Source organism: Clarias gariepinus, chromosome 24, assembly GCF_024256425.1.
Source record: "Clarias gariepinus isolate MV-2021 ecotype Netherlands chromosome 24, CGAR_prim_01v2, whole genome shotgun sequence".
In the NCBI taxonomy this organism is placed as follows: Eukaryota; Metazoa; Chordata; class Actinopteri; order Siluriformes; family Clariidae; genus Clarias; species Clarias gariepinus.
The window spans coordinates 11428977-11454003 of record NC_071123.1 but is presented as its reverse complement, the minus strand read 5'-3'; the positions used below and the strand labels follow the sequence as shown (position 1 = coordinate 11454003).

At 38.6% G+C, this 25027-nt stretch overlaps 1 protein-coding gene across 2 annotated transcripts in view; it reads right to left on the bottom strand.

The window, feature by feature from the left end:
- Positions 1-21029, bottom strand: part of ncs1a (neuronal calcium sensor 1a) — a 43188-nt gene extending 22159 nt beyond the window's left edge. Inside the window, exons 1-2 of one of the 2 annotated variants that reach the window (XM_053485676.1) lie at positions 20946-21019; positions 20616-20779 (exon numbers count right to left, since the gene is read on the bottom strand). In XM_053485676.1, the coding sequence (XP_053341651.1) occupies positions 20616-20679 (64 nt within the window). In that variant the 5' untranslated portion in view covers positions 20680-20779; positions 20946-21019. Of the gene's footprint in view, positions 1-20615 lie in introns of both variants that reach the window. The other variant, XM_053485675.1, reaches the window with a different exon arrangement.
- Between the last annotated feature and the right edge of the window lie 3998 nt (positions 21030-25027).

The window sequence follows — 25027 nt, the reverse complement described above, 5'->3', positions numbered from 1 at the left end:
GGCTGGACTCCTGTCAGCTCTGACACTGAATAACAACAGACACATTACATTTATGGTTTTGATATAGATTTGGGTCAGAATAACTAGAAATAGATGGCTAGATTAGATGGTCCAGATTACTACAAGACGGTCTTATACATAAATGAATCCCTCATTAATCCCTTGTGCATAAGGACACTGACATCCTGAAATAGACCATCATTAGAGAGACGTTTCATTTTAAGATTAAAGGGATAGTTCGAGTATTTTCAAGTCTTAAATCAAAAGTGGAATGCATATAAGTACTGTGCATTATATTTTAGGTCTTGGTGGTTATGAATTTTTCTGCTCTGCATACTGACTGTGAAGTTTGACAGCCAGAACACAAGTAGAATGTAAGTGAATGGGGGCCAAACTCGACAACCCATGCAAAAATGCTTTCCAAAGTTCAGGTGAGACTCATATGAAGCTTCTGGAGCCCACTGGACTAAATCGAGTTGTATTTAACATTTCTTTCCTCAGAATTCCTTCCCCAGAACTTGCTGTACTGTATGGCTAACCAGAACTTGTCATATGGCTAACTGGAACTAGCCCTACTGCTATTTCTAGTTACATTTGTATTAATACACTGTAGCTAGGTGGCACAGTGGCTTAGTGGTTAGGAGGCTTAGGTGATTGACAAACCTACTTGTCGGTGTGAACATCCAAGAACATCCTCATAGTTGAGGTATACCTATGATGAAAATTACAGGTCTCTCTCATCTTTTTAAGTGGAAGAACTTGCACAATTGGTGGCTGACTAAATTTTTTGCCCCACTGTATATGTTCCACGATTTTAAATTTAAGACAAACTTGTAAAAATAATCTCTGTAAGGTGATGAGTCAGAATGGCCTTAGATTTGCAGTGAAGTCAAACCATACCAGCAAAATGGGAAAAAACTAAAACAAAAATATCTCACTTTTTCCACATGTAGATCGGTTATTCTTTCACCACTGAACTTTATAAGTGTCGTTTTGGAAAAAAAAAAAAAATTATTCTCCCTGACAATCACATCCTGCATCAACATTTCTAGTAACCTGAGCATTACAGTCACTGAGTAAGTGCTTTTATCTTGTGCATCTCTAGCAATGTCTTCCCAAAGGATTTAAATGCAGATGTTTCTAGTTACTGTTCCTACTGAAACATTCAACCTTTGTGGCTATATCATAGGTCCTGTATAACATCCTGCAAGTTTAACCAGGCTCATGAGAGCAAACTATACTGGTCACACTGGGATTCGTGACAGTTCATTCATAATATCAGTTGTCCGAATGCATGCATTTGTTGAAAAAAAAACACCTTTTTTAATCAATAAACATAATTAAATTTAAATATTTACACAACACAACCCACACTGCTAAAATTTAACAGTGCTTACACAGCCGATGAGAACCAGAAAACAGGATCACACTTGCAGACATGCTGTTCAACACAGCTGTGACAAATTTTAGCAATACCCTGCTTAATTACAGTACAGTCATGACATAATAGAGGAAAGACATCAATCCATGGTAGGTGTAAAATGTTATGATTTTCATCTTAAAGGCATCATCACAGTTTCCCCTTTAAAATGTCTACTAAATTAAGCATCATGTTTCAGTTTGGTTACTACTTCAATTTAAAGTTAAATGTTGTCCTTTTTTCTTTCTTTTTTTTTAGCAAAATTCTAAACGTGCCTTGAAAAAAAAGTATGTATTTGCTTTATTTATCCTCACCACATAACCATAAGGCAAAAAGGCATGTTTCTTAAACATTATTATTATTTTCATTCATCTACAAAAAAAAAAACTACAACAAGGGCTTGGCAAAGTCACTGTTTTATTGTTGAGTCCTTAGAAAAATGTGCTAAATATGTTTCATTTAGATAAAATATTTGATATTTGATATTTGATTCAGTGGACACAAAATTAGCCTGGGCACATTCTCATCTGCAGGAGTAGACAGGACTACTGCCGTTTCCAGATGTCAGTATCTGTGGCAGGAATGCTGGGTTTGGCCCCAGAGTGACATATTTACACTCTCGTCCCCATGGCAGACACTGTGTGATACAAGTGAAACTGACAGGACATGCAGTTTGTTTATTCAGACACTGGACCATACGTTGTATGTGAGTTCAGGACAGTCACTTTTCTGTAGGTGGCTGAGATGAGCTATTTAATAATACATTTGTTTCCACTCTTGGATACTCGCTAAGAGGCATCATGATGCCAAACATGTGCCAGAAACGTGCCAAACCAACTCTTGTGGGCATGCTAGTAGTGATATAAGGCTTTGACATCAGAACAGTTTTGTTACTGGTGTTGGTGTTAACACCTGCTGCAGGACGTGTATGTCCAAGAGCAAACTGTCCAGATAAAGAAGTATGCACCAATCCTGCTAATGCAAAAGCCCTATGGCAAACTTAATTCCTGAACATGAAGTATGAAAGTTAACCCAAAGGGAAGGGTATGTCACTACACTAATATGAAAGTAAAAGGATCTCGTGTATCCTAGAGCAACTAAATGTGACAATTCATCTTTCAGCTCTAAGGTCAGAACCAGCTGTTCATCACTCTCCTCCTGTCCTGTGTACAAGCTAGAACTAGTTTTATATAAAAGGACACACATTTAGCAGACGCCCTTATCCAGAGCGACTTACATTTCCATCTCATTATACATCTGAGCAGTTGAGAGTTAAGGGCCTTGCTCAAGGGCCCAACAGGGACAACTTAGTGGTCATGGGATTTGAACCTGGGACCTTTCAAACCATAGTGTAATGCTTCAACAACTGGACGACCCCCAACCCCAGAGACTGGGTGAATTGCTGCACTTTTTTGTTAAAAGAAAGAGGGGCATGAAAAGAATCTGACCAGGCAATCTGGTTCAAGTACCTTCATTTCCTGAAGCATTCACTAAACATCTGTAGTCAATCCGGTCAATCTAACTAAAATAATCTAAGGCGTACCCTCCAGATGGGGTGCCAACCCACAGCACAAACAAAACAGGCAATTTGGAAATGCCAGTTGACCTACTGTGCATGTCTTTGGACTGTGGAAAAAAAAAAACACCAATCATGGGGAGAACAACACATTCCACACACACAGGACCTGAGGCAAGATTCGAACCCCTTAGCTCTGGAAGTGTGATGCAACAGTGCTAAAAACTCTGCCACTGTGCCACCTCTGCTTCATTATTTCTTGATATTTTTCTATTTTCTGGTAGATAGTTGTAGTAAATACTATTTTAGAAGGCAGACAGACAAACCCCAAAAACAAAAATGGTGCCATCAGAACAGAAAGAGGCACAGAATCAGGTGATCCTCAGACACGTAAACCAGAATCACCAGAAGCAACCCTATCAAATAAACACAGGACGATATTTCACAGTGAGCGAGGGCTGTGAATGTGCTTAAACAGTGTGTGTGTGTGTGTGTGAGTGTGAGCGTGTGATTGCTCCCAGGTGTGCTTGATCAACATTTGGGTGACTGTGAAAGTGACAATGGGGTTGAGTGACAGCAGTTTTAGTCCATGCTGCTCTGTAGACTGTGGTGTTCTCTGGGAAACTGAAAAGACATTACTGTAGTAATGAGATTAGTTAAAAAGCTTCATAAAAGTATGAAATATTGTTTCTGTAACAAAATCTAGAAAGGTTCTGGTTCATAGGAATCAGCTGAAGGCAGATATTGTGGATCACTTTTGTGTGTTTGTACAGTAGGTAGCAGGTCAATATTTTAACTTAACCAATCGTTGCTGAATCAGAAAGCTTGACATTACAAAACGGAAGACGATCTGTCACATTCATCTGGCAACAGATCAACAGCCATATTGATATTTTTTGAGCTCCAGATGTCTCTGAGCCTAAGGCGGTGCACTCCATGCTAAATACAGCATATTACAATGAAGTACAGCTATAAATATCTAATCAATTTAAAGGAAAAGAGTTGCATGTTAACGTGTTAAGTTCCTTTAACTGCATGACTCTTGCTGTATTTAATGCCACAAGAAAAATATTGTTTGTCTATCGGCTGCTACTGTCAAAGGGTGGTCGCCACATTGGACCATCTGGGACCATCAAGGAACTTTTTTACTCTGGATGACCTTCCTGATACAACCCTCCCATTTTAGATAACCAGCGAGAGACCTACCACTGAGTCACCAATATTAATTTATAATGATCACATGATATTAATACACTGATCAGCATTATTACCATCCAGAGGTGAACTAAACAACACTGAAACACAGATCACCGACTGCGGTAATCTCAGCAAACTCATGACAGGATCACGGTCACCCATGGCTCACCGTTGCGGCCTATTGGTTCTGATCCCAAAGAAATGTTATTGCAGCACAAATCACCGAAAAAGCACACAGGCACAGGCAAGTCCACTGCCAATTTCTTGTTGCCAGGCACAACAGCCCTGGAACTCAAGTACAATGAAGGTCATTGGGGCCAAAATCCACAATCCTCGTTCTATACAAAAATGTATTCCAAATTTCAGCTGAGGCTCATATGAAGCTTCTCCAGTCCCACCGAACTAAATGCAGTTGGTATCTTTAAAAGTTATGGTGTATTAAGCACAAACCCTTTTCTTTCCCCAGAACTAAGCATATAAGCTAACTGGACATGGCAACAGCAAACCACAAACAAAACAGTTTTTTTTTTTGTTTAATTGTTCAACAGTTTGTTTAATTGTGTAGCAGAGGGAATGTCATGCACCCTTTATGGCTGAACATACAGTAGTGACTATGTTCTAGAGCTGTTGAATTTAATTACTTATAAAATTAAATTAGCTTTTTTTTGTTAATTGAATTATTTGGGTCAGTCTTCAATTAATGTAAAGATAAAAAAAAACGATAATTGAAAAAAGTTACAAATCCATTTGCAAAAAATATAAACTGCTATTCTGCAAATATGATCGTTGTGAGATCATATCCTTCCTCCTTTTTAGTTAATGGGTGGCTGGTGAAATATAAATCAGACATTAAACATTAGTGCTATTTAATTGAATTAAATTAAAAATGCCCAAAAAATCTAATCAAAATAAATTGACAGACTAAATGTGATTTATAGCTCTACAATCTTCACCATATAATCTTACACGAAGAACACTTTCACATTCTGTAGGACTGGGATAATCTCATAGAGTGTGACAACTAACAATAATAATAATAATAATAATAATAATAATAAAAAGCATTAATCGAATTTAAAACTGGTTATATACTGGCAGCTGCTGTGTATCCAGTCAAACAAGAGCGGATTGGAGTGCTGCTGGGAATCACATGGCCATTCAAAATATTGTCTAGCTCATGACTGGACATGCTTTTCCATATCCAAATGCTACTTCAATTGGAACTTTAAACTTTGCACTTTATTCTACATTTTGTTCAATTCAATTAAATTTAACTCTATTATTTGTACATATTGTAAACTTTCACGCTAAAGTTTTTCTTTATTTCTATATTTGTATAATTTACATAAGAGAAATAGATACGCTTTAAACATGCTCTTGTGTCATGCTGAGATCAGAACAACGTGATCTATCTTCACTGATTTTCTTCTTTACACTCAAGATGAATTTAAGGATAAACTGGGCCTTAGAATCACTACATTGTCTCTGATTTTGAAAATGATCACGATTGTACTTGTGTATGTTGGAGAAAGTCTATCTGTATGTTACTTCTCTTGTCAGGCCTTTAAAGCAGCTAAATATTACTTTCCCAACAACAATGACCTCATCGACTGAATAAGCTTAACATAAAGCACTGACCCATAATGCCATGCTCTTTAGAATAATGCCAGATGGCACGCAAACGTCAGCACGACACAGCAATGTTGCATGAACCGTGCTTGCAAGAAAACAATGGCACAATTTTTATTCCTTTTTTTTTATCATACACTGCTTCCAGTCACCGCTGTGTAGAAGACATTAAAACCCAACAGCACCCCTATTTGGTGAGAATTTATTTAAACGCCACTCTTTCACCATGTAACATGCAGATATTCAGCTCAATCTCTCTTCATGCAACATTTATCTCATAATTACAGTAACAGACATAACTGTCTTTCCTGGGGATGTATTTCAGACCTGGAACTAAATAAAGTGAGTGACTGAATAAATACTCCAGCTTGTATTAAGATCATGCATTAAACATCTTTCCATTAAGCAAAGAATTTGCATATGATGTTGTTGAGACATATTGGCAATTTAAAGGTGCCTTAATCTGAGAACGTCATGTGTAGTTCGTCTGCATGGATAAAAAGACGCTTGCTCCATGAAGACTAAATGTACGTCAGTCCTCCACCGTAATACGTGTACCGTCTAATTGCTTTGCATTGCTACTGGAGCTAGCAATGTGTTTCCAAGTGAGTCCATGGTAACACACACACACACACTCACACACACACACACGCTTTTTGTCCAGACAGCAGAGTAGTCATTACAAAGGTCAGTGAAGTGTATCCAAGCAGACAGGAATGAGCATGGGGAGATAAGGGCAGGAGAGACGGAGAGTTATGTGTAGTGATCTCTGAAGTGCGCACTAGCTGAGAAGTGGAGAACACTACGAGCAGAGAGGAAAAACAGACAGCTAAGAAGGATAACCATGATACGTTTTTTGATAGGGCTGTGCAAAATGACTGATTTACGTTGCAAAATTGACTGCTCAGTCGTTTGCCTGATAGCATAGTCAACTAATCGAGAGAGCCTTGAGTAGCTGAGCTGGGTTACGCAGTCTCTTAGTGATGTCTAGACAACACAATCACTCCTTTAACACCAGCATGCATAGGCATGTTCATCAATTAAGTGTGATCAATGCGTATCTACCTCACACCTGCAGGTCGCCTACTCGGGTTACTGCCTGCATTTCATGTTGTCCCACGGGGGCGGGGGTTTTGCATGAAGGAGTTTGCAAAGCTGTAAGGACATAGTGAGCACTGTGATGTATACAGTGTCCTGTGTAGTGTTCCCAGCATCCACTGCTACCCTGACCAGGATAAAGCACCTACTTAATATGGGTGTATATTTTTTGTTAATGGATAAATCAGGGTCCAGCCTGTTTGTACTTGCAAACTGACTGCCAGGCACACTGTGTCACTGTTTCAGAAGGGTCAAATTATTGGCCTGCATCAAGCAAAGAAAACAACTAAGGAGGTTTGGAAATACTGGAAATGGATGAAGGGCTGTCGTTTGCATTATTAATACCAGGACAGTGGACAAGCATAGTGCTGAACAGTCAACACATGGAACAAATGTGACTAAAAAAGAAATCAGGATGTTGCATTGTAAAAATATCAGCAGTAAAAATCAAATCTATGTTTAGTAGTGAAAGTAAGAGCATTGTGGCACAAAAGTAAGGTCAGGTTTCAAGTCCTAGTACCACGAAGCTGCCACTGTTGAACCCTTGAGCAAGTCAACCGTATTTGCTTCAGGGGAGCTGTATCCTGGCTGACCCGGCGCTTATAGGATATGTAAAAAATAATAATTTAATTGTGCTGTAAGGTACACGTGACTGAGACTTTGCTAGCAAGCAACGGAGCAATTGAAAAAGTGGTCTGATGAGTTCAGACTGACCCTATTCCAAGGATGTCAGGGATCTAAAAAGGGAAGCGTTTGAAGCGATCGTGCACATTGGTCACTGAACAAACATCTGGAGGCGGTGTTATGATCGGGGTTGCTCGAGTTGGTCAGGTATAGGCTCGGTAATGTTATGTGGAAATAAAATGATCAGCTGATAACCTAAATGTGATGAATGACTTTTTCCCTGATGGACCAGACATGAACCAAATTGTGAAAGAGTGGTTCTGAGAGTATGAGGAAACATTTCCACACATTAATGGCCCGCTGTAATCAAAGCTAAATGCAGTTGAATGAAATTCAAATATTCTATTTTATTTTTTTGGATAACCAGTATACATGCCTAAAATATTGCACCTGATTCACTTTTCTTACTGTCTTAAACTTTCCTGCCTGTACCAGGGCAAAGGTCTCTCTCTCTCTCTCTCTCTCTCTCTCTCTATCCATGCATACCATCTGGTCAAGTGTAAATAAATATGTGCATATCACTATAATCTTTTTTACAACCCTAAACACCATGTTGTCACAAAGTGTGACTTGTGATTAATTATGTGCAATAACTGGAACATAGCTCACAGCACATCAAGTCCTAAACGAATCGTCTTGGAAAAGTAATCGGAGCCCTCTGCGCCAGCGGTGGTGGTGCTTTAATGCTAATCATGTATAGCCATGAATTCTCCACCACAAACAGCCTAGTTAACAAATGGCCAGTAGTTAATAAACAGCGTAAGCAATGCTGTTCATTCTCAGCCACACAGTGTTGCAATTGCTGTTGACATTCTCTCACATTGTGTTGTGTTTCATGATCACCAAGCATGTTCACCACAGTAACTCAGCACTTTATAGGATTGCTGTACATGCACGGTTACTGTGGCATGTTTATATAATGCTTGTTACTGTAAGTTATTTGCAAAATGAAGCCATGAATAATTTGCTTTTCATGGAATTTTTGTACATTTTCATGACATTTCAAAAATAAATAATAATAATAATAATAAATAATCATTCTTAGGCACTGTCCTGGCTGTCGCAGTCAAACGTTTGCTCTCATTTCGTTCATTTAATCTACATCATTTCATTTAGTTTGATTTAATAGGAAGAAATGTGAGGTGGTTCAAAAATTTTTGCACAAAAACTGTTTTAAACTACCTTATGAGACGCACACACACACACACACACTGACAAATGTTGGATTTTGATGTGCCTGGCTAAAGAGCTCCTTTATCCACCATCTCACAGTCAACATCAGTCTAACTGGCCCTCAGCACGAGGCAGATGAAGGACTCTGATTGGTCTTATTTTCTGTTAATGAATGTATCACAATGGAGGAAGGAGAAACCTGGTTTACGGTTCATAACAGAGTTGCAGAAGACAAGTTTACTAGTCCTGTAAATCACAGTAATCTTAACATATCTCAGAGCAGCAGATGCAGGCTGACACTGATGCTAAGTACAGGCTTCAAACTGGAGCTATCGCCAATAAATTCAAATGGTAACGCCTCCTCCATGCTTCTAAACACAAGCCCACATAAACACAAACATAAAGCGACTTGATGTGGGTGAGAAATGCGTTAGTAGGAGGAGAGCATGAATCCTGCAAATCTCAAGATGCAATCTGTCAAAACACAGGGTAATGCTTCGGTTTGATCATTAAGCCATTTAAAATATTCTTTAAAAAAAAGGCCAATTATTATTATTATTATTATTAATAAAATGTATAATGCATTCCACTTTTATGTTTTTCATGTTTTTAACTATATTACCTAATCGGGTCCTAATTCCGAGGTGTTTTCCGAGTTTATGAGTTTAAAACATTCTTTTTCAACCATATGGATTGAAAAGAAAGTGCAAAAATATTTCAGCTTATTATTATTATTGTTGTTTTTATCATTAGTAATGTTATAATAATTTTTATTATTATTACTGTTTTTATTAACGTTACCTTGAGTACTGTTTTTAAATATGCAAATATATATACATTTAAGATCACAGTTCTAAAAACGCAGGACACTAAAGAGACTTGTCTACCAACTGTGAAAAACACCCAAATAAAGAAGCCCAGGGTCCCTGCTCATCTGCGTGAACGTGCAGTAGGCATGCTGCAGGGAGGCATGAGGACTGCTGATCATCCTCGCAGTGGAAAACCACGTGTAACAACACCTGCACAGGATCGGTACATCCGAATATCACACCTGCGTGACAGGTACAGGATGGCCACAACAACTGCCCAAGTCACACCAGGAACACACAATCCCTCCATCAGTGCTCAGACTGTCCGCAATAGGCAGTCCATGAGGAGGAGATGCACTGCAGTACTTCAAGCAGCTGGTGGCCACACCAGATACTGACTGGTACTTTAGATTTTGAGCCTCCCTTCATTCAGGGACAGATTGTGAAACATTTTTAGTTTATGTCTTATGGTGTTGACTCTTTTAGTGTTCATACAAATATTTACACATTAAGTTTACTGAATGTAAAAACAGTTGAAAGTCAGAGGACGTTTCTTTTTTTGCTGAGTATATATATATATACATATAGATACAGATATGTGTGCAACTGTTGTGGATTTTCTATGTTCATTCCATCAATGTACATGAGTACGCCTAAAGCACTAAAAAGCTTGGCAGAAAAAAAAATCTAATTTAATATACAAAGTTTTTCCACTATCATAAATCAATGAGAGTTCTCTACTGCTTCTCTGTTTCCATAGTAACAACTGTGATTTGCTTGTGTTTATGTTTTGCTTCGTGCCATTTGTGCTTTGTGCCATTGGGTCCCTCATTGGGTTTATCTATTTTAAATTAACCCCTGATTAAACATACACTCTGCCATGTCTTTGTTACATGCAAAGTCTTATGGTACTGTCCTGTCATTAAATGCGACCTCAGTTTCTTAGTGTTCCCGTGTTTCTAGTTTCTCTTTGTTTTGACTCTGGCCTGTTTGTCCTATTACAGATTACCTCATTGTAATCCCACTTGCCTGTGTGTTCACACCTGACAACAAAAAGTTCATATTGTTCAGATTCCTACAGTATGCATACATCAAGTCTTATCTTACACAAGTGTAGTGCATGTTGTTTGCTTCGCACCTGATCAATATTTTGCATAGCACAAATCTTTTCTATATGCTTCAGTACTGTCCTCGAATTACATCCAGGGTTGGGGATTCGAATCTTGTCCTCGGTAGTGTGTGCATGGAAATAGAAGGAACAGTAGTTTGGATTCCTCTGGGTGCTCAAGTTTCCTTCTTTTCCGGGTACACCAAGCATTTACGCAGAATATAACTTTTCTGACACTTTTCAAAGTGGTTCTGACCACTATAAAGCATTTACTTTTTGAGGTTAGGTTTTAGTCTCATCTATGATTGGTTAAATGCTTCACTTTATATAAAATAAGCCAATCAGTGCCTCTTCCTCAGTCAAACAGGCAGGGGTGAGTTTGTTCTCATGGGGTTTACTGCTCAGGAATAGAATTTTCATCACGTCACGTAATGGGCAAGCATGCGCAGAAAGAATATATTAAGTTACCCAGAATGAAATGGCCAGATCAAGTGTTAACATGGCTAATATTTGCATCTTTATTCCAGTTAGATTATTGTTTTAGTGCATTATTATTATAATTAGTAGTGGAATATCAGTCTAAAAATGCTAAATGTTACTCATTATACCCCAACTACTACTACTATTACTTCTTACTACTACCACTACTACTAATAATAATAAGAAGGAGAAGAATCTGGATTCAGATAGCACTTTCTCATAATGAAAGAAAAAACTAATGGAAGAACGAAGCACAGTTTAGAAGCCATTACAGTAAAACTAAAACACTAACCCTGACCCCCAACAGTAACCTCTTTGACTTTTGGGAGGTCCAGTCTCAGCAGACTCAAAAATACAGGCAGAGGAGAACTAATGAAGACCCTATACTACTATACAAAGACACTACAATATCTATCAGATTTATTCCCTGTGAAAGCAGAGTCATGGACTTAGTGTATGCATGCGTGGCTGAGATGCTATTTGAGTGTGGATAAAAGGCAAAAATAGATCAGAAATGATGCATTATTAAACACACCTGTGTGTACTAGGTCACAGAGAGCGCGAGATTAAGAGCTATACAGTGGTATCACAGACCTAAATGAAAACTAAAGTCAAGAAAAAAATTACCAAAAAGTACCAGTTGGGTTGAAATCAGGTAGGAGGAGTGAGGAAGAAGGGAATAATGGATAACCAAATGTCTAAAAGAGGAATCAGAGTAAAAGTTAACAACACATAGAGCTGCGTTGGACTGAACAACAGCAGCGCTCCCGTAATACAGTGCATGCTCTTTGCCTCCATGCTTTCAATCGTGTCTTCGGAATTAGTGAATGCGTGTTGCTGACGCTTATATGACTGGAGGGCCAGGAGGTCCTTTGAGCAATGGCAGTCTCAAACTAATTATAGGCCAGCGTATCCAGTGGCCCATCAACAGTAATTACATAGCCAAGGCTAAGATGTAGGCCAAGAGAGGAAGCTACACATGTAATAATGTTCTAAATATCATCCTACAGCACAGAGAGGAAGCCCCTTCCCACAGCGGTCCTTCCCAAGTCCACAGGAGTCATATCAAGCTCTGGAACAATGGCTGTATTCCAAATCAATTAGCATGAACATTTGTTATACTACACATCTGTGTGACTGTAACGATTCTTATGGACGCATTTCTCAGATAATTACGTTTCATTTTATGCAGAGAACTTTAACAGTTACAACCAGAATGTTTCAGTGGTTTGGGAATTATTACTTTTATTGCTTTGTTATATATGGAACACGCAGTAAATATTAATGCATAAATGTTTTGTATGAGGAATAATGCTGTCCTGAGCAATCAAGGTAATCTTTAAAGGAGAAATATCAATATAAAATGTACAGTACATATACACATTCAATCAGTCACCCACCTTCAGTAACTTTATCCTGGAACGTTTTAGTTTTCAGATAATTTTTTAGTTTTAAGCAGATAATAGGGAACAATGACACACACACACTATTAGATGGCCAGGAAAGGAGCCATATGGAGGACGATCACCACATTGAAATTTGAATTCAGATGCCACCCTAAATTAATAGAATCCAAATATGGCTTTATTCCGTAATGAACTTTTCTTAAATCCTTGGAATTGGCTTGGATTTCTAGCATGGTTTCTGTCACACAAGGAAGATCCAATAAGATCTTTCTGAAGAATACTTTCTCAAACAGAAGAGGAAAACACACCTAAATATACAGTCATGTTCAAAAGTTTGTAACCCCCCTCATCCCATTTTTTTTTGTGTGAGGACATCATTAAAATCATCTGACCATAGCGAGTCTCAGGATTGGGCAAATACAACCTCATACAAACAACTACATATAACATTTTCCATTATTTATTTAACAAAAATGAAGCCAAAAGAGGGAAAAAAAAACATGTGGGAAATAAATACTAAGTACCCTCATTTTGCTCTCACGTCCCAGTGAGACATCCCAGCACATTCACCCCAAGGTCAGACCGTGCAATGCTCAGAGAAATACAAACAGACCCTACAGGGCTCACTGAGCATGTTAAATGTTAAATGTACATGACAGCACAATTGAAAAAAGACGGAACAAGTATAGTTTGCGTGGACGGGTTGCCTGGTCCAAAAAGAACATAGGATCACAAAACTGCATCTGAACAAAGCACAAGGCTTCTGGAAAAAATAGAGACCAAAGTGGATTTGTTTGGCCTTAATACCCGTGTTTGGAGAAAACAAAGACCTTATACCCACTATCAAGCAGTGGTGTAGGGCTGATGATTTGGGCTTGTACTGCAGCCACAGGCGCTGGGCATCTTGTAGTCATTGAGTTGACCGTGAACTCCTCTGAATATTGGAGTATTCTAAAGGGAAATGTGCAGCCATCTGTCCGACAGCTAAAGCTTGGTTGGAATTGGGTCATGCAACAGGACAATTATCCGAAGCAAACCAGTAAATCTACATCAAAATAGCAATAGAAATGAAATAATCAAGGTTTTAAAAATGGCCAAAAAAGTTTAGTAAAGTTCAGATCTTAACCCAATTAAAATGCTGTGGTGGGATCTTAAAAAAGCTGCATATAAACATTTATTTATGTTAAATAATTAATAGCATGGTAAAAACTGTTATACTGTATGGTGTTGTTCGTCTGAGGATGTATTTGCCTAATACTGAGACCCGCACAGATCAGATCAGATTTTTTTTTATCATGTATTTATCTAGCAACAGCAAATAATAGCACATTAAAAGGATGTTTGCCAATATTTATCACCTTAAAATTATTTTAAAAATAAGCTTACTGTAAAATACTGACAAACTCTATGTGAAGCCCACACTATGCATATATTACCTGTAATAAGTAGCAGCATTTCGTGATGAACTAATTGCACAGGTCCATATTATGATTTCGATTTTTGTGCGATTAATTGTGCTGCTCTAATTAATAAGGGAAGTCATAAAAAGATGGTGACTTTGTGCAGCCTTTGAAGTCTATTAAAAGATGCGTACAGGAGCACACTCTCATGCTGAGTGAACCTGTATGAAAATAGTAATTCAGACTTCTACAGTCTGATCTACAGTCACCACCACTTTGTGGTTTGGCATGATAAAGGGGTAAGTACACTCACTCATCATCTATACCGCTTAATCCTGTATTCAGGGTCACGGGGGCCTGGAGCCTATCCTAGACTTAGGGCACAAGATGGGTTACACCCAGGATAGGGTGCCAATCCAACTCACACACTACGGGAATTTTTTGGGGAATGCAAATTAACCTAAACCTACATGTCTTTGGATTGCGGGGAGGAAACCCACCAAGCACGGAGAGAACATGCAAACTACATACACACAGAGACGGGAATCGAACCCGGACCCTGGAGGTGCAAGGCGACAGTGGAACCTAGGGTTAGGGTTAGGGTTAACCACCGTGCCGCCGGGGTAAGTATGGTATTCTGCAATTCATGCTACCCAGAATAAGCAAATATTAATGGATTCTAACAAAAACTTTCATATATTATCAAGAAAAAAATCTTAGTTCAACATATTTCAGTTAAATGCTAGATGATACACTTGTGTACAATCAATAAAAAGTACACAGATAAATAATGTCATCCCAGAGAACTGAGGGCACTAAGCAGGCACATCATGGATGGGATGCCAATGTGGATGTCTTTGGACTGTGGAAACCCAAGGAGGAAACCCACCAAGCACACAAAAGAACATGCAAACTCCACACACACCGAGCAGAGGTGAGATTCAAACCTCCTACCCTGGAGGTGTGAGGGAACCGTGCCAACCACTAAGCCACCGTGCCAACTAAAAGGTTTATGTTAAGTTTAAATACATTCTCTGTATGTTCACTAATATCATTTATAAGTAGCAATAAGAGCTGAATTTAAATACATAAAAGCTACATTAGACCGTGCTCCCTCAGTTACGCTTAATAGGCGAACTCCATTCTAGTCCTCGGACAGACTGAGACTTTCCAGTCCTTGTGTTTTCTTCTTACATTCTCCTTTTCCTTAAAGCCAGTGTCACTAAGATATGTTTTAAGTTTAAAAGCTAGTAATAGTTTAATTTGCTAAACTACAACCGTAGCCATCCTCCCTGCAACAGGCACAATGTTGATGTGTTTAATGGGCACGCAATGAAATTTTGGTTGTTTTTCCTGTATAATCCTTATAATCCAATAAATTTACCATAATATGATCCAACAATGAACCAACAATAATCTTCTGACATGCATGGCAGTAGTGGTTAGAGAAGTTGAGGCATCAGAGACATTATCATGCTGGACAGGTTTGGTTCTGTTCGATCCAGTGAGAACTATACCGTAATACACATACAGTATGGCTCTGATGGTCAGCTGCCCACAAGTTGTTTTTTTTTTTATCTAAGATCCTATTATTATGACACTGTGATCCTCTTAGAACTGTATACAGTTATAGAAATAACAATAGAGTACTTTCCTTTTACTTTGTTCAGTCGAACTACCTACAGAAGGTCTGCTCATATACTGTAGCACCTGTTCTGAAGACCTGCAGGCAAGACTCTCTAGAGCCTCATATTTCTATTTGTTTCAGAGTGTCAAGAGGTGATTATGAAATAATTCTTTATACATCTTTAATTTATTATTTGATTTAACTCCTGTAACCCACACCATGGATGTACACCACTCATGGTGATCTATATTTATCAGGTTTGCAAAGTATCTAGAATTCTTTACCTTTCACTATACACAACAATGCCCTTTTATCAATAAAATAATAATAAAAATTTATATCATATATTGATCACTAGACCTCTGTGATCAAATTGTGTTCGCACAGATCTGGGCAAAGGTATAAAGCCATTTCTAAAGCCCTGAATCTTCCCAGGCACATAGTGAGCTCCATTATTGTGATATGGAAGATGTTTATAACCACCAGGACTCGTCTTACTGCTGGCTGTCCAGCCAAACTGACTCAACAAGTGAAAATGGCCTTGACCAGGGCTTCAGAGGTCTTTCAGTACCATCTTAGATGCCGTATCAGGTTTTATGGTATATTGACTAGACAGAAGCCACTGCTGAGTAATAGGGATATCACAGGGACATAAATGACTCGGAAAGCATAAGGTAAAAGATTCCCTGGGCTTATGAGACAGTAAATTGTACTCCTTGGGCTGAGCTCCAAATGCTACCTCTGGCAAAATCAAGGTATCTCTTCTCAATTTTCTAAAACTAAAGCATACAGCCATGACTGGGGTAACTCATGGACACATCTCAGAATCTCTTTATATGGCCTTGAGGAGAATTACCCAAAACAGTTAAAGCTATAACTGCTGCCAAAGGTACGGTTCAAAAATCATGAGCAAACCCTCATTTCCTCATATTTTGCTTCAAATGAGCCAGATATTCTTGTATTTCATTTACGAAGTCTTGAGGAATAGTTCTCCAGGCTTCATGAAGGGACTTTTATTTATGGCAACTCAGTCCAGTCCCAGTACCTGACCAGTTTCAAGAAACGTGTTGTCTCCCAGTAAGTTATTCAAGCATAAAAACATCTAACTTGCATGAACCAGTGAGAAACAGGTGCAGATGATGACAGATGATCACACCGATGATTAGTGTACTGGTGATGCTGAATGCTGAGGGGTTGAAACAGACGAAAAGGGAAATGAGGTTGCTGCTGAGGTTGTTACATAAACATGTTGTAAGTGTAGCTTATTTTATTTTGTATCCTGAGTTCATGTACAGTATATTATGGTCTGGTAATAAATAATTACTAAATTATTTTTATATTTTGAACAGTACTGGTTGTGGTTTCTTTAGTCTGCAATCATTTTAAGGATACTTTTTAAAACCTGTGACTATTTTATGGAAATCGATAGGGTGGTAAATATCAGGGTATAGAGGAACATTCATTGTGGTAATGTTTTTTGCCAGTTATCAGCTAATAACATGTGACAGAGAGACTCACGCAGAGCAAGATTAGTTTTCAGTAACAGATGGGCTTGGCATCAATTTACAAAACATCTTAATCGGATGCGTAACATAATACATTAATGACATAATTAATTAATAACATAATTGTGTCTTATTTGTATGAAAACTGAGTGAAATCACACAAAAATGCAAAAACACATAAAGATACAATTTACACAATTACACAAAGTACCTAAAATACTATTTAAAAATTGGTTGTTACAAAAAAATCTTATAGGTGATTTGCAACCTGGCACAGTAAAACATTCCCATTTATATAATCTACATAATTTTCTCATTCATTCACCTATATATAAAAAACAATAAGAACACCTATATATAAAACAGAAATTCTGTTTGGGCGACACAGTGGTGTCCCCTCCAGGGACCAGGTTCGATTCCCCGCCAGGCTCGATTTCCGTCTCTGTGTGCATGAAGTTTGCATGTTCTCCCCGTGCTTGGTGGGTTTCCTCTGGGTACCCCGGTTTCCTCCCATAGTCCAAAAGCATGTAGGTTAGGCTATTTGGCGTTCCCAAATTGCCCGTAGTGTGCGAGTGTATGTATGTGTGTGTGCCCTGCGAAGGATTGGCACCTTGTCCAGGGTGTACCCTGCCTTGCTCCCTAAGCCTCCTGGGATAGGCTTCAGGTCCCTGCGACCCAGAATATAGTATAAAGCGGTATAGAAGATGAGTGAGTGAGTGAGAAATTCTGATTGTTTGGCCGCTGGGTGGTCTGCCAGTGGCCGGCTGGTGTTTGCACAGGTAGTCACATGTTATTATTAGGCTTTATATCACACTGTGGGTGTGTCACAGGCATACCTCACCAACTGTGACAGCAGGCAGCGTCATCTACGGCGAAAACGTGTACATCAGGCTGAGCTCATAGCAAATGACACGCCGGATCAGACCGCAGAGAATCTACAGCGACAGTGCATGTGACTGGCAGGAATACTGGTACAGTGTGAGGAGTGGCAGCATTCCTTAAGAATTTAACAGTAGGCAGCGTCATCATTAACTTTTATGTCACACTGTGGGTGTGTCACAGGCGTCCTCACTGAATGTAACAGTAGGCAGTGCATACGACAGGCAAAACTTGAAGAAGTGACAGAGAGATGACCACACAGCATGGAGACACCAAATCATCATTAGGTGGGTGTACATGGTAATACATGTAGCATTACCACTGGTAACCTCTTGTTTTCTATATTGCTTGCTATGATCCATCTCAGGGCACAAGCACACACACTACGGGTAATTTGGGAACACCAGTTAACCTAATCTGCATGTCTTTGGACTGGGGAGAAAACCAGAGTTCCCTGAGAAAACCCATCAAGCAAGAGGAAAACACGCAAACTCCACGCACACAGACCAGAGGAGGGAATCAAATCCTTGTCCCTGAAGGTCCGAGGCCACGGTGCTAACCACTACGCCCCTGTGCCGCCATAACCTAAAGGATAGCATTTCATTTAATTTGATTTAACAGGAAGAAATAAGAGGTGGCTCAAGACTTTTGCACAGTACCATTCTTGTACAAAATTTGGAATAAGGCAGAAATAATTCTCTTTTTGAGAGATTTCAGTTGTTCAGATATTGCCTTTTCGCTGTGGGTCATTGCATGTAGAGTAAAGATCCAAAACTACATTTTTTAAACTCTTCAATTTAAACCTGTCACACAATCATGTGTGCAAACACTGAATCTCCGGATACTTTTAAACATACTATATACAATGCCTACTTTACTTACCTGATCTCATAAAAAAAAAAAAAAAAAACGCAGAAAAGTCATTTCGGGGGGCTGTGCATGTATTGTGAGATTGAACACAAATTAATTTTTTATACAAATGAGACACATTAAACCTATGTTAAGCATCTGATTAAGATGTTTTGTAAATTGATGCCAAGCCCATCTGTTACTGAGGACTAATCTTGCTCAGCGTGAGTCTCTCTGTCACATGTTATTAACTGACTCTGTCGGTGTGACACAACTACAACTGGCCAAAAATATTATTATGATAAATGTTACTATATACCCTGATATTAATCACCATATAAAGTAGATTTCTAAAAATAGTCACAGGTTTTAAAAAGTATCCTCAACATCACTGCAGACCGAAGAGACCACATCTAGTACTATTTCAAATATGAAAATATTTCCGTAATTGTATTAGACCAAAATATAGTGTACATGAGCCCAGAATACAAGTTAAAATAAGACTACACTTACAACAACACTTCAATGCAGTTTCATAACTCTTTGCAGCGGTGTATAAATCGTGAATTTTCATCTAGCCCACTGGACAAGGAAAAGCTCTGCTGTGCTGTCGAGTGCTACGGCGTCTTATTTAGCCAGAAACCTAACTAGGCTACGACACAATGTAATAATACTGCAACTACTTGGCTTATTAAATTGAGAGGAAAAAAAAGTGAGGTTCTGGGGACATAAAGGATGAAATACATCCAGCAGCAGAGTGTTATTTATTGAACCCAGTGAACTGTGATGGCACAAGCAGCTGTAGTGTAATGTAATTTCAAACTAAATGCATTCCAAATAAAAAGGTTAACGATTACAGAGCTGTTAATAACTAGGCCCAGGGAAACAGAGCAGAGATAATAGTCATCTTTAATATTCTAAATATATAAATTTTCTATAAATGAGGACCCATTCGAGTAAGCACACATTAGACATCGGATTTTCTCTTCCAAACTGATCCTGTCACATTTTCACAGGAATAATATATATAATCCAAGGCTGGATTGTGACCTAGGGTCAATTTGCTTTCTAGACTATTCGAAAAAAAGAATTGTAGGAAATCATCCTGCAGGATGATTCTAACATCTTTAAAGAAGCAGTTTGTCAATCTTAGTGTCCTCTGCTGCCCACAGAGTGAATTACAATCCATCAATCAAAAGCACTAATACGGTAAGTCTTCCAGTCTTGCCAAGGCTACATATTCCTCGTGAGATGCATTTTAAGGAAAATGGGCGTGGGGGCTTCAGATGAGCTGAAAGTCTGATGAGAAGAAGATGAACAGAAACCAGAACCGAAAAAGCAAGACAGATCAAAGGGTTTTTTTTTATAAAGATAGGAAAATGGTGATGATGATGATGATTATTATTATTAATAATATTATTATTATTATTATTATTATTATTATTAATATAGCTCATTTAAACATAACAGATTGCATATTTGATAGCCTATTTTTTAATAAAGCATCATTAGTATGACAAGTTCATGGTCAAGCGTGCAATATTTTGAACGAAAAATATATTAATAAATATTTAAATAATATTTAATCTATTTCTACATCTCCTCATTAAAGGCATAGGGAATTTCTTGGTTGTTTACAGATGACAGGGTCACAGGGCTGTAGATGTTACAGATGTTGATAAACAAGGAATATTACACACATGAAACTTAGTTAGGCTGAGCTGTTTATTTTTTAGGATGCTGAACCCATATGGATGCTACCCCATGCATGAAAGGAGTAGAGTTCCCAAGTGTGTGTGTGTGTGTGTGTGGGTGGGTGGGTAGGTGTTACTCACAGTAGGTTTTCCTGGTCAGCTCCTCCACCACCTCTGGCTTGAGTTTGCTGTTGGATTTGCCCATCTCTCTCTCTCTCTCTCTCTCTCTGCGTGTCCACTCGCTCCCTAGGATCACTGCTCACACTTTCCGTTCACATTTGCTTTCAAGCATTCCGTTCTCTCCTCTTTTCTCCCACACACACACACACACACACACACAGAAGGACAGAATAAAAATAAACGCAGAGAGCCTGATGGACACAGAAAGAAAAGATGTCTCAAAATAATCCCGGGTGTCCCGTTCCTTTTAAGTTTATAGTAAGGAATCTGTCCCGGGAGTAGACCGTGTACCCGGGTTAATGTCCTCAGCTCTGTCTGGAGAAAACGCGTTCACTCGCGGTGCGTGGACACAAAGCGCGCACGCGCTCACTCACAGCCTTCCTCCCGAGTGCGCGCGTGTGTTGACGCCGTTGTCCCTGACAACTAACAGCCCCGCCCCCTTTCACAGGCAAGCTAGCTAACACGCTCTCACTCTCTCTCGCGCTCTCTCCGTTTGGAGGAAGTGCGTCTAATTGAATTGTGTAGAAATGAAATGCGCTGAGAAAACACCTCATGACCAGTCTGTGCACTGGTAACTTATATTCATTATACTGTATTCATACTGTTATATGTATTTATTATTGTTTTATTATAAATAATATACAGTATATGTATATATAATATAAATACATACAATATATTACACAATATATTATTACTGTTTTATATATTACAATAATATAATATATATTGTTATATATTATAGTATTGTTATATTTTATAATTATTTAGTTATTTATATCATTTATTTATAGATATTAAATTTTATTACTGTTTTTCTTTCATTATATTTCGTTAGAAACACTCACAGAAAAGCGCACACATATCCAAGGATGTGATTTCCTGTTCACGCCTCTTTCTTTCTGTTCTCCATGGCAACACTGACCCCGCCCCTTTTTTTTAACCTCCTTAGTTTTAAAATGGAAAACATCCTTACAGGCACAATAGTACCAAAGCACTGAAAATACCGTTTAAAAAATGCAAAGTCTATTTAATTATTGAAATTAAATCTGAAAATAAAAAATGCTTTAATATTTATTTTGATTTTGTAAATTATTTGGCAGAAGAAGCACCCAAAAAAAGTAAATGTTGAAGTAAATGTCCTATTGGTAAAGTCAAGGGGGAGAAAGATTAAACAACAATGGCAACAGAAGTGAGGTAATAATCCAAAAGCGAGACATTTGCATTTACAGGTAGAGGTATATGTGAAAAGGGGGGAAAAACAAAAAAGAGGAAGCTGAATTAGCAGACTAAGAATTGGACACAGCAACTTGAATAGTAGTCTATTTTTAGTAGGTAAGCACGCAACTAGACTCTGAGTGGAATGCCATGAAAGTGAGACTCCCGAGCCTGTTCTGCTCTCATGGAGGAAATATATGAAGGAGAGGCTAGATACGTACAGTATGGTGTCACAGCTTCAAGAACTAGACAGAATTCTAAGAGTTAAGAGTCTTTTAACATGGAGAGTCACTGATCAGGAAAGGAAGTCTTTAACCTTGTTTTTTGAGGTAGACTGGACTGGAATTTCAGCTTTAAAGGACAGGGAAGCTGAAGAGAGAGCAATCTACAGGTGGTGGTGATGCAACTTACAAAACTCCAACTAAATGCTGAATGCTACTGAGAGCAAACGTGTTGAAATAAAGAGTGTATGGAAGTACCAGATAAAACACGGACGAAGAGTTCAAGAAACATCACAAGTCAAGACAAGATCAGGGAAGGTTGCATTCGATAATTTAGGGAGATTTTGTTTGGTTTTATTTATTGAAATTAAATCTGTAGAAAAAAAATACTTATCTAATATTTATTTCAATTTGTAAAAAGCTACTCCTACAAACTGCAAAGGGCATTATGAAAGCTGTATATTCTCTAGTTTGGACACTAATCTGTTAAAGTGCATTGTTGGATTTAGTGAGTTGAAAATCACTTTAGTTGTACAGTGAATTAAGAGTGGTTTCAGACATGTGGCTAAATGCAGAGAGATCTCAGGAGCTTTCCAAATATATCCACACAGAACATTCCAGTTATAAAATAGTAGTGAGGATAGAGTGCCAAATGCATGCCTTCCAACAATCAACTTTTATTTCATTTTATTTTTTTAATATGGCAAGTAAATATTGGTGCTCTCACTCCCTCATTCTCTATACCATCTAAAGAATTGAACTCGGGACATGAGAAAGGGCATATATTCACACTCCATTGCATTGCACATTTCATTGCACATGCTTGCACTGTGAGACTCACCATCTATACCACTTTATCCTGTATACAGAGTTGCAGGGGCCTAGAGCCTGTCCCACAAGATGGGTCGCAGGGCACACACACTCACATGCTCATTCACACACTACAGGCAATTTGGAAATGCCAATTAGCCTAATCTGCATGTCTTTGGGCTATGAGAGGAAGCTGGAGTACCCTAAGGAAACCCACCAAGCACAGGGAAAACATGCAAACTCTATTCACACAGACCCTGAGGCAGGAATCAAACCCTCAACCCTGGGGGTTGAGGCCACAAAGCCACAGTGCTAACCACTATGCCAACATGTGACTGGGCTTTAGGAGAGGAAAAAAATTAGAATAAATGCCATAAAAAAACCTATACACATTTAAGTTAATCAATTATAATCTTTTGAAAAATAAAGGAATATAATTAGAAGACTAATACATATAATATCAGAGCTTTTAATAACATAAAAAACCAGAACAACTAAAACATAAAGTTCACCCTTCCTGTTGTTAGTAATCTTACACAGAATTCTTTCTCAGTCTGGTTTCAACAGTCGAAATATCCATATATAGTTAAAAGAAAGTGTGTCCACGTGACTTGAACTCTATCTGTCTTTATTTGAGGCAGAAAGTGACCCCAGGCTTTCAGTGCATCAAGCATTCCACAGGAGTCTGGATGATGTCTGAGCTTCCCCCGCTAATGATGTCATGGCAAAACGCCTCAAGCTATGTCGGCCCATCTGACCCCACAGTGCAGCATAATGAATTTGTGTTCTGCTAAAGATGTCAAGGAGAGAAGGCAAAGGGGGGTATGGTTCAAAAGATGCTAAAAGGAGGCAGAAACAAGTAAACAAGTGAGCAAGAGTGCTGAGTCAGTGCTGTGCTGCCCTATAAACATCACCTGCAGTGTCACTGTCCACCCTCCCTCCAGAGGACACACCATATTGACTTGGCAGACATTGCATAGCCTAGATTCTAGATTAGAACAGCTCCTGCATGGGACATTTTTAAAGTAGGCTACGTCTCCTGACATGGCCTCTTTTCGTCCAAGATGGGAAAAAAATTCTCTTTTTGTTCCCCTTAATCTATCCACTTTCTATTAGTTCCAGTTCCAAGAATGCCACATGAGACTTCACACAGGTGGCATTGTCAAGACATTTGCATGCAGTCAGAGTGCCATTAGATTTTGCTAGCTGTAGGTAGTTAAAAAAATGTTAAAAGAAATTATATTATATGCTTTCACATTTCAGCAGCATGGGAGCAGAGAGCATGCTGAGCTCATACGTGCCAGCACCATCTGGGCGTTAATAACGAAATATCGCCAAAACAAACAACACACCAGTGAAAAAGCAATGACAGCGCCATAATGGAGCTTACCTGCACAGCAGGCCTGCTCAGTGGAGACCATTTCAATTTGCTCAAAGGCTTCAGTTTGGCTTTGACAAGATAAATGGCAAAATGTAAGTGTAAACTTTCTAGTAAATCCTAATGTTTAAATACACAAGCAGAAATCATATATAAAATAAAATAATGCGCTCCAAATCTGCTTTTGTTTGACCCAATTAAGCTGGACAAACCTATATATATATATAGGTTCCTCCTTTTCTCATCAAAAAGGGTGGAGCTCTAGACCTCCGGCTGCGAGAAGTTACAGCCTCACCCGGGAACCAAACCAGCGACCAGATGATAGGTTGAGCAGTTTACCACTGCGCCACTCGGAGGCCCATATATATATATATATATATATATATATATATATATATATATATATATATATATATATATACACACTATAGAGAGAGAGAGAGAGAGAGAGAGAGAGAGAGAGAGAGAGTTTACAGCGTGTCTTCAGTCCAAATGTCATATTAAAAAGGAGGTCAGGATCTGAATGTACAATCATTTTGCATTGCATTGTCAGATTCTCATAAAACATGCAGGACAAGTAATCATTTTCAATTGTAATACAGATTGTCTCAAAGGCACTATACAAAATCAGTGCCTTTTGGCAGAGAGAGCTTGCAAATCTCCAAAGATGTCCCCTTGCCCAAAACAGCAGTGCAGAGTAATCCATCTCTGTCTCTGCAATCCCCAAAATTATCCTCCTTTTAAAA